The sequence below is a fragment of the Oryzias latipes genome, chromosome 8, assembly GCF_053564925.1.
Source record: "Oryzias latipes strain Hd-rR chromosome 8, Olatipes_Hd-rR_3.1".
Taxonomy (NCBI): domain Eukaryota; kingdom Metazoa; phylum Chordata; class Actinopteri; order Beloniformes; family Adrianichthyidae; genus Oryzias; species Oryzias latipes.
In genome coordinates this window covers 22,432,530-22,443,441 of record NC_136244.1, presented here as the reverse complement: position 1 = coordinate 22,443,441, position 10,912 = coordinate 22,432,530, and the positions used below count along the sequence as shown (strand labels likewise).

At 39.8% G+C, this 10,912-nt stretch overlaps 1 protein-coding gene across 1 annotated transcript; it reads left to right on the top strand.

The window, feature by feature from the left end:
* The first annotated feature begins 7,711 nt into the window (after nt 1–7,711).
* rprml (reprimo-like) lies at nt 7,712–9,145 on the top strand. Its single transcript, XM_011477926.3, has one exon. It carries the CDS (start codon nt 8,119–8,121, stop codon nt 8,452–8,454), a length of 336 nt encoding a protein of 111 aa, XP_011476228.1. The 5' UTR covers nt 7,712–8,118; the 3' UTR covers nt 8,455–9,145.
* Nucleotides 9,146–10,912: the final 1,767 nt, after the last annotated feature.

Sequence of the window (10,912 nt, the reverse complement as noted above, 5' to 3'; positions counted from 1 at the left end):
CTGATCTGATGAAGACGATGGAGAGGCTGGTGCTCACACATCTTAGTCCCATGGTCAGCCAGTCAATGGACCCGCTGCAGTTCGCCTACCAGCCCGGTATCAGAGTTGAGGATGCTGTCATCTTCCTCCTGGACAGAGCTCTGTCACACCTGGACCAGACAGGGAGCTCTGTGAGAGTCATGTTTTTCGACTTCTCCAGCGCTTTCAACAACATTCAACTGCTGCTGCTGAGGGACAAGTTGGCGCACTGGGCGTGGACCAGCATCTGTCTGCATGGATGCTGGACTACCTCTCAAACTGACTGCAGTATGTGAGGTCTCGCCACTGTGAGTCTGACATGATCGTCTGTAACACAGGAGCACCGCAGGGAACAGTTCTTGCTCCGTTCCTGTTCACTGTCTACACCGCAGACTTCATGTCCAGCTCAGCATCTTGTCACCTACAGAAGTTCTTGGATGACTCTGCCGTTGTCGGACTAATCATGGATGACAATGACAGAGAGTATAAAGAACTGATTCAGACCTTTGTAGACTGGTGCCAGCGGAACCTCCAGATTAATGCAGGGAAAACCAAGGAGCTGGTGGTAGACTTTCGCAGGCACACTCACTCTACATTAGCACCGGTGAACATCCAAGGAAGGGACATTGAGAGAGTAGATTCGTACAAGTACTTGGGTGTTCACATCAACAATAAACTGGACTGGTCACACAATACAGAAGCACTGTACAAAAAAGCACAGAGCAGGCTTTATCTGCTGAGGAGACTGAGGTCTTTTGAGTGTAGGGATCACTCCTAAATACTTTTGATGACTCTGTGGTGGCATCAGCCATCTTTTATGGAGCGGTCTGCTGGCGCAGCGGCATCTCGGCAGCAGACAGGAAGCGGCTGGAGAAGCTGGTGAAGAAGGCCAGCTTGGTTCTGGGGCTGCCTTTGGACTCAATGCCTCAATGCAGGAAGTGATGGAGAACGCCCACCCCATGTATGAGTCTGTGTCCTCACTGTGCAGTTTCTTCAGCATCAGACTGATACATCCTAAGTGTCTGAAGGAGCGACACCGCAGATCGTTTCTACCTGCTGCGGTTAGACTGTACAACCTTAGCTGCTCCCAGTGACCCACACTAACCAATATCATTGGCTCTGTCTTATTTTTTTTACCCTGTGCAATAACCGATTATATGGTCATCCTGTGCAATTTTTTTGGAAATATACGTGTGTATATTATGTATATATCTGTGTATATTGACTCCATAGTTTTTCTTTTTCCTTATTTATCGTACCTGTACTGCTGCTGCAACAAGGAAATTTCCCCATCGTGGGACTAATAAAGGAATATCTTATCTTATCTTATTCACGTATCGCTCTTATAATCATTAGGCAATTGTGAAAAAATGAGGAATGAGGAAAAAAAAGGGAAACACGCCATCTTTTATCTTTTAAGTTTATTTTGTTCATTTACAGTTTAAAAATAGACAGAAACAAATACAATTATTTTGGAGATGAGCCCATCTATTGTGCTTAGAAAGAAATCTGTGAGAAAATGTGAAAATAACTAAAAATCTATCAACATGCTTTTCACGTTTTTCTTTGAAGAGCAGTGGAAACAAGGGATTCAATGCAAAATCTTGCAGAAGGGCAAACAACTGAGTGAAATGTAAGGCAAGTATGCAGCATGAAATCTCATTAAACATCAGCACCAACAGCAAAGAGGCAACTCAGGTTAATAGAAGAATTGTCAAGGAAAATACATTTAAGTTAACCCAAAAAGGAGAAAAGATTGAAACTGACACATAACAGAGAAACTGGACTCTAAAAGACTGAAAGGTTCTATGGGGTCTTCTGAATTCTATTATGACACTGTGGGACAAGCTTGACTTGGGAAAGATTTTTAAACCAGGTCAAGGAGATGCTGAACTTAGCATGAAGTTAAGTTGTTTAGACAATTTTAAAAAGCTGATTGCCAGGGCGTGTTTTCTGCAAAGATGTTTGTTTTTGGAAAACAAAGTTTGATGAGGAAAAATCACGGCTTCCATTGAAATCATTGGTTTTCAGCACTGACAGTGTCAGGATGTCCTGAATTTTTTCAGACTAATTTCATTTTTTCAAGTTTTCCCTAAACGTTTAGTGCATCTATGCAGTCAAGGAAGATGATAAAGGCATTGACGGGCTCGTTTCTCGAAGTTAGGCTGTCTTTGCCACAGGCTGTTGCAGTGTTATCTGACCTCCCCAGAAAACAATCTAAATTTATGAATGTTGCCACGGAGGGACTCTTTCATTCAGGGGGCTGATGAAGCATTCAGGTGGGGGGCCTTTGAAACAAACAGAAACAGCCAGTGTTGCAGAAAAGGGATAAAAAAGGGGGGTCTGAGAGAAGCAGACGGTGCTTCTTATCTCTGCACTTGTCCATTTATCGGATTTTCATCCCAGTGCTCTGCTCTTTTTGCCCACCCTGTTGCTTAGTTACTGCCATCCATGTCCAAGACCTGCCTCAAAGAGAAACCGTCAGAAACGGAGGAATTTGCAGAAAAGCTATAATAGGGAACTGTTCTGGCATCAAACTTTTGGTGTAGGTGGATGGAGCAGGTAACACCATGGGCAATCAGAAACTGTCTCCTGTAAGGACCGATTTGGATCTCGTGGTTCCTGTGATGCTCGTGGAGAACGTACCCTCACATGAATGGCATTTTAAGCACAGCGCTGCTTGTCCAGGATAGGAAGCGGGGTCAGATGGCAGCCAATTAAAAGTGAACAAGAAGCATGGGGGGGCTGTAGTGGAGGACGGGGGACTGAAGGGGCCTGACCTCCGTTACAGATCTTTACCGAGCCTTCTAGATGTTTCTTTTTCATTGAACTGATATGATAAAGCCATTGCTCTCAGGCAAAATCAGTGTTTGGCTTACTGGAGCCAGCTTATGCTTCCCTGCTCTGCTGGGTTCAACCAGCAGCTGTGAGGGTCAAGTGAGGCCAACAAGAGCTTTCCTCAAGTGAATTGTTAGCTGCGTTTGAAATCACAGATGTGGTTGAAGGTGTGTTTGTGATGGGATGCTTTGCAATCTGATCAGCTTTTTTTCTTCAGTGGCTCAGGATCTGCAGCTTACATCTCTGCCCTCCGAGACCACAACTGAGAAGAAAGCAAACATTAAAATTTAACTGAAAAGACATTAGAGCAGAGAAAAGGAAAGAGGATTTGAGCTTTCGCCTCCTATTTTCTAAGGTTTAAAGCCTGTGATCTGCTGGTAAATACAATAAACGCAGCTAAAGAGAAATGAAAAAAAAGAAAGAAACTCAAGGGACTGAGAATACACAAACGCATATTAGCTGGCATTACTCACATGTGGAGATGCATCTAAATGGAAATTAAGTTGACAGCTGATGTCTAAATGCAGATGATCTCTGGACTCTGGAGCCAGCACAGGAATTTCTCTAATTAGATTCATGAAATGTGTGATCTCGATCTTGAAAAAAAAAAAAAAATCCCTTCAGCCTTAGAGGGGTGAGGCTACAGTACATGTGGCATCCTTAAATACCCCTGCAAATCAGGGGAATTGAGTCATTATCTCCTTCTCTGATTAAGAATTGTTGCTGGGGGTTAATGTGAGGGGACCTTCTGCTGCAGAGCCCCTGCAATTTGTATCAGTAAGTGATTAATGGCTGTGTTTACTTGGGGAAGTTCCAAAGGTTTACAGACCTTCAAAAACGGAACATTTTCTCCTGGGAGACATCAAAAACTTTTTTTTTCCCAAATAAAAGCACATTTCAGTAATTCTTATGCTGTTTGGCATTCTGCTGTTCAGCTGCTACACACAAAGGGACACACCCCCAGCCCCGGATGTGCTTTAATCATCTCATTCCAGTCTCCAAGATCTTCTAATCAGGAAGAGGAATTTAACAAAAATAAATAAATAAAACAGGAGACAAGACTGAAAGGAGTCTCGAGCTGCAGAAAGCCCTTTGTCAGCACAGCTAACACAGATGATGTATGGATGAATAGTGTTAAAAAAGAGAAGGGGTGTGAACCACGACTCTGTTGCTAGGGATGTCTGTGCTTAGTTTTGGTTGCTAGGCTTCCAGTCCCCCTATCTTTTTTTTGTGTGCAAAAACTTTCCCCTTTTTTCCTTCAGCTGCAATTTAAGGGTAATTTGCAACCATGGCCAGCTCTGAAATGATTCTGGAAACACCTGTGAGCGCCCCACATCTGTCTGAGGTGGTCAGATCATTTACATCACCATTTTTCTTTTGGCTGCGGCCTTATTGGAAATGGAAAAAATAAAACAGCCAGAGAAGGAATAAGGAGTTTGATAATAAACTGGCAGAAACAGCAGAATTATGCGGTGGAATACAACGTTTATAATGAACGTTTTTCTGTAAAAACAATTGTTTTGCCTCTTTTTTTCTTATGAAAAATGCAACAAACATGTTCTGATGGATTTTAGTGTGAATTCACATTGAAATACAAACTATTGACTTGAATATTTGTAATGTGTTCCATACCAACATCTGAAATAATTGCTGCATTGCTGAACCAGTTTCTTACCACTGAAGTGTTCTTGTCATACTTTGGGGGTTTTTGTCCTTTCATTTAGGCCATACATAGAATAAAATATTTTGTATTCTTTTTTTAAAAAAAAAAACCTTTTATAATTTACAGCAACACAATTTAGCTCCAAAGCAATCTTCAGAAAAATTATGAACTGAATTTAGATTTTGGCTCTGGGTTTTAAAATAAAAATGTTTTTTTTTCTTTTTCTAAAATGAATGATCCAAATGTTATCGTTTGCATTAAAAACAAACATGTACGCTGATGTTAGTCTCAGTTTTCTTCCACCAGGTTTTAAAAAACGTTTTTTATTTGTTTGTGCATTTCTATGACCCATGATTTTGACTATAGTTATCACCTCTAAATGAGCCAGAGCTACAGAACAAAAAATATAACATAAACTATAATTATAGGTTACTTTCACTTGTAAATTAGGACATCTTTGAGTGGCTCTGTAATGGCCTGTCCAGAGTGCTCCCCATCTTTGCCCTTCAACGGCTGAGATGGGCTCCATGACCCCAAACAGGTGACCCCACACAGGACAAAGCAGGTGGACTAAAACCTAATTTTAGCACCATCTTGTGGTGATGTATAATCAGATAATATGTCAATTAATAAACATGTAAGAATCTTATCATAGAAAAACGTTAAAAAAGTTTATTTTGTCCATATTTTAGTTGTATTCCCGTCACAGATTAACATTAAAAACAAAAAATCTATAATTATTTTCATTGTAAGACACATTTTTCCCCCCTATTTGATATTTGAAATCATTAAATAAACAAAGTTGCTGCACAAATTACAAAACAAGATGCAGTTTGATGACAGAATTTACATTTAACAAGATTTTCTTCAAGGGAGACAGTCTCAAAGCACTAATTTAGCAACAAAAAAAACTTAAAATGTAATTTAAAAAAATGACCTGCTGAGATTGTTTTAACTAAATAATCACAATGACTCTTTCTTTTGTTATACTTTAGTGTCAATAGCATGTGAAAGCATTTAACTAAAATAGCTTTGTTAAATATTTGCTTTCTTTTAGGTTGCAATGACCCCCCCCCACAGACATACATTTTAGTTTTAGCTCCCACCCAAGTCAGCTACTCCTGGATACCCCTCTGTATTTTCATCTCGTTTCCTTCTTCCTTCTCAACCAAAATAACTTCAGCACCCATCTGTCACTGGGTTTAGAGGTCTTCTGTTGCTTAGGAACAAGTTAGACTCTCATGTCCATATATGCAGCCTTATACGAATTTACTGTTTCCACATGTACAGCCTCAACAACAATAAGAAGCATTTAGGATCGCATCTCCTTCCAGGAATAGAGCAGCGTTTTCTGCATGACGCTCTACAGAGAGGCATCAGGCTCTTATTTTTCAAATGCTTTTAAATCAGTGACAAGGGATTTGTTCACAAACTCAAACTGCTTAGCTGAGTATTAAGTTCTTCAAAGTCTCTCACTCATTCACTCTGACACTACCGGTACTCATTTTCTTTTGTGAATTTAAACACAAAGAGCCTTCATTAGTAAGATTTACTTATTGATGGAAAGATTACGTTATAGGATGATCTCCGTAATCATCACACTAATTTAAATGTTTTAAGGTCATGTCCTTTTGCTAAAACCATGGATTGTTGCTCTTATCTAAAGACAGGACCATCTCTCAGCTCCTATAACATACTATACTGGAGCTAATCATTGTTTGTACACATGCCTGTGGCTGAAAGCTGCTGACGCACACACCAGGAGCATCTTTAATTGAATTCTATGGCTTTTGTTTCTAAGCAAACCACTGAAAATTCTAACAATCAGTGTCTGTTTGTAGATTTACAATATATCTATGGGCTAAAAATCAATTAAAAAATGCAAAAGTATGTATGTCCTAAACCGGCAAGGCGTTACAAAAAGGGCAATTTTGATTTTCAAGAAGGTAATTAGATGATAAAATAAAATGAAAAAAATGTCAGTAAGACTCATTGTTTTATTATTTTAAGGTTCCTCCCTATGCTTTCTAACTTCCAAAGTAGAGATTTCTTTCAGTAACACACATTTCTTTCACACAAAATTGGTGCATGGGAATGCAAGCAAATTGTTTATCACTTCTTCAGATGCTGCAATTCAATAACTGTGGACTTCCCAAACATGAAACCTCATATTATGCATGAATGAGCAGCTCCCATGAAGGGGAATAGCATGGGCATCATTTCCACGGATGCACACTCTGATACACAAACATTCTGCATGTTTACTTCAGGCTCCCTTGTGACTCGTTTGTCTTTATAGATGAGGCTGCAGGGGTATCACGTCCACTTAAAGCCCACTGATTCAAATAGATTGTGAAAAAAAACAAAAAAATAGAGGATAAGAATATTGCTCAAAGATTTCCTCAGTCTAGGAGAAGGCACTATTTCTGAATCAGTCATACTGTCCTAAATGATGGGTTTCATCTTTATATGTTTAAACTGCTATTTGTTGACATCACCAAATCAGAGTGATGCTCATCTCAGTCAAAATGAACTTTAAAGTCCCACTCTGATCATCTTTTAAGCTATTCCAAAAGCGTTCACAGTGTTTTTTGTTGTTTTTACTTAAGATTTTGTCAATTTTAGCCACAATAAAACCCTGTTGTTTTCTTGGACATAGTTTCTGCAGAGCGGCAGTAGTTTATTAGAAAGTTGCCTCTGAGTTGTGGGCGGGCCGTTGGCATGGAGCAACCACGCCTCTTCTCATGTCACCCAAAGTAGAGAGCTTGGCGCAGGGTTGTGGCCCCCCTAGCGCATTTAACGTCACAGATAAGCTCTGTTTTTTCAAACAGCATCTTTCTATCTGCTCCTGATTCACAACGACTTGAAAATAGAAATACTCAGAAATGTCATTTTGAGCAAAATTTTCTTTATATATTTGAAATGCCTCAATAATGTGTCAAAACGCCCAAAACACATTTTTTCAGAGTAAAGCTTCTCCAAGTTTCAATCAAAGCTGAGAGTAATTTTTCTTTCTTTTGCTTTTGGACACTTCCATGAATCCTTTTGGCTTAACGCATCTTATCAGAATCAATACTCTGACAATTCAATTGAAGGGACGAAAAGTAACTTTTGGTTATTATATCAATAGGAAAACTAAAAGTCTCTTTGCTTTACCTGCAGCCACCTGATCAGCTCATTCACTGGTGGATGGTGGCGCATTTAAGGGGGAACTCGTCGCTTTAAAAGGCAGCACAGAGGGAGCGCTGACAGGCGAGCAGGGAGTGTCCTTTATTACACCACAGGGAAAGAGTATCACACTTGCTGTCAGGAAGAAGAGTCCCCCAGCATCCTAACATCCCGGACTATACCTGAAGAAACTTATTTTTGTTTGCAGCTGACGCGAATTGGCTGGTGAAGTTTGACGCGCTCATTACGCACTAAAGAACCTCCTGCAACAGGAAAGCGTTTTTTCTTCTTTAGTTTCTTTCTTTCTTTCTTTCTTTTTTGCCTACTATTCACATGAAGCAACTTTTTTCTCGGAGTCCAGATTTTGTTGTTAGACTGTGTGCCTATCAGCCGAAGTCGCGCGTCTTGCTGCTGAAAACCTGCGTGGAAACATGAATGTGTCTCTCTTTAACATGACTCAGGAAGCGCTCTTTAACGGGAGTCAGACCCTCACCGATGCTCTGGCGACATACTCAAGTAACAGCACGGACGACGTGGTTACTGGAGATGGCGGAGGGTCGCTGGTGCTTCTGCAGGAAGAGCGTAAACTCTTCGTCATGCGTGTGGTGCAGATCGCTGTTCTGTGCGTCCTGTCGCTCACCGTCATGTTCGGCATATTTTTCCTGGGTTGCAACCTGATGATCAAATCAGAGAGCATGATTAACTTCTTGGTGAAAGAGCGGAGACCTTCAAAAGACGTGGAGACTGTCATGGTTGGGCTCAGCTAGGGCGATGACATCAGACCCGGTGGAGAAACTGCGGGGGGATCCAGCCGCTGACCAAAGCCCGTGTCTGCTAAATGTGATCAAAGACGCTCTCTTTGTGTCCCAGACACCAAAGATATGCAAAACTTCACGCTTCCTTCCAAGAAATGACTACAGGCAAGTAGTCCAACGACCAATGTTCGTGCGTAAAGCTTGTGCGTAAAATCTGGGCAGTTGTTTACACGTGGGCCGTTTCGTTGAATACTTTTTTTGGATGAATTTGATATTGCCAACTTGAACAAAGTGACAACAACGTTTACAACCATCATGTCATGTTTCTTTCCTTATTTTCGTAAAATTCAAGTGACTTTGTTTGGAAATATGCCCTCGAGCATGTTTGTGAGTTCTAGTAGTTCCACGCCTGCCAGTGCAGTCTGTGAAAGTGATGGATGTGTGGATTTTCTCTTTACAAAAAAAAGTATTTTTCTTGGTCTCGTTTGGTAAATTTACTCTTAATGCCGATGTTTTCGATCGGCCTTTTTGAAGAAACCGCCTCATAGCTTTATGGAGTGGTTGTAAACATTTATGGCATGCTCGCGGATCGACAAAGTGATTTTTGACCCGTTTTGCACTTTTGAAAGTCACTAATGCTGCATGAACTTTTTGTACCAAATTCTTGAAAACGTAGCATGCAATTAAAATACTGAAACTGACATCAATAGCCCTGTCTTCTTTGGTAATAATTAGTCATTTTGCGCTGTGAAAAAAAAAAAAAAAAAAGAAATCTTCCAGGACAGCTTGGGTTATAAATCTTTTAACTTTGACCGGAGTCATCCCTAATTAAAGCTACCAAATTTAAAGTAGCCTTTTTTTTTGCTCTCACCACTCAACCCCTCTTTGCCATCAGGTTTGATCATTACTTATTGACTAGATTAAGGCATTAAAATGCATACATTAATGCACTGTGAAGAGATGCACTCCTGTAATCCACAGAATCCTTCTCATACATATCACAAAAGTTTCAAAAACTAATTTTGGGGAGTTTTAAGTAAATATTGTTTCCAAAATAAAATTGAAGAAAAGATAAAACATTGAGAAAAATACAAAATTATTTTTATTGCTTAATTTGCTTCTTTATTTTTTTACCAATTTTTTTGAGTGACCAACCAAAAGTGAGCAGGTACTTTTCCCGATTATGTTTTCATATCCATCTGCAGTTTGAACATGCCTACTAATTTTTTCAAAAATCGAAATATAAAAAATGCTAAAGGGTGAAACGGTTTGTAGGTATTAAACATGGCTAAATTCAGCTGGGAGGTTTTTGTTTCCCATTTTCCCTTCCATATCCCCCGTCCCTCTGCTCCTCCTCTCTCGTAAACCCCACTCAGATGCAAACCAATGTTCTCATTATTATTTCAGCAATTGTCAGGAGAGCTCGGGTAGATGAATCCTTACAAACACATCCATGCATTCACACATGGGCCCATTCACTGGGCACACATGGGACTCTGCTGTGCAACAGACCGGCAAAGTCGAACAAAAGTTCTTCAGAGAAGAACATAAATAAATAAACTCATTAATTAAGCAATAAAAATTCAGTGACTAAGAACATCTTTCCTAGCAGAACCAAAACAAGAACATTTTTGAGAAAATATGATTGAAAATCATCATCTAATCTCACCTGGTTGTCTGGATTATTACCAGCATCAAGACCCAGAATCCAGTCAAATTTAGAGGAACGTGATCAGACCAAACTGTTAGATAAGAAATTCCAACAATTCAGACAAGAGTGTTTTTACCCTCTAAAGCTCTGGGATTCATGAGAGGCTTCAGAATTTTGCTGTATACTTTTTGTCTTTGAGATTTTTGTCAAATGTTTGATCGATTTCCATAAAGATAAAACCTCACACTGATTAAAATGAGGAAATTTAACTGTATACAGTATTCCTAAATGTGACACTTTATGCTTGAGCATAAAGCAGCAAAGATTTTTGGTTTTTTTTTTTTTCCAAAGCAGCTTCCCTTTTAAACCCTTGACAATGACGTTTAGTTCTTTAAGCTGGTAAATCCATCAAAGATTTTATGAGATCATCTCTAATCATTTTCTCAAGCTTTGTGAGCAGGGGTTTAAGACTAGAAAAGGGGGATGTCATGATTTTGTGTCAAAATTCGACACATTTTCAGAGAAAAAAGAAACTTCTAAGTGACACAAGGACAGAAAACAGCCAATAAGAAAAGCCAATTTCCTCAGCTAATGCAAGCAATTACATTTATACTTCATTTCTTACATGTCTTACTTTTCTTGGCTGCAGAAACAGTGTTGTTGCTCCCAAATTCAGCCCACAAGTCACTGCGAGCGCGGCAACTCGCCCACTGGGCATATGCTAACCCTCGTTAGTGTGACCGTCCATGTGTTTAACAGTCTGTTAATTATTTGTTTCATTTTAGTGACATTCTAAATCATCCGAATGATCTGCAGAAA

Bases quoted from the DNA above. Each gene is read 5' to 3' on its own strand.
- rprml (XM_011477926.3), top strand. From the start codon at position 8,119: ATGAATGTGTCTCTCTTTAACATGACTCAGGAAGCGCTCTTTAACGGG.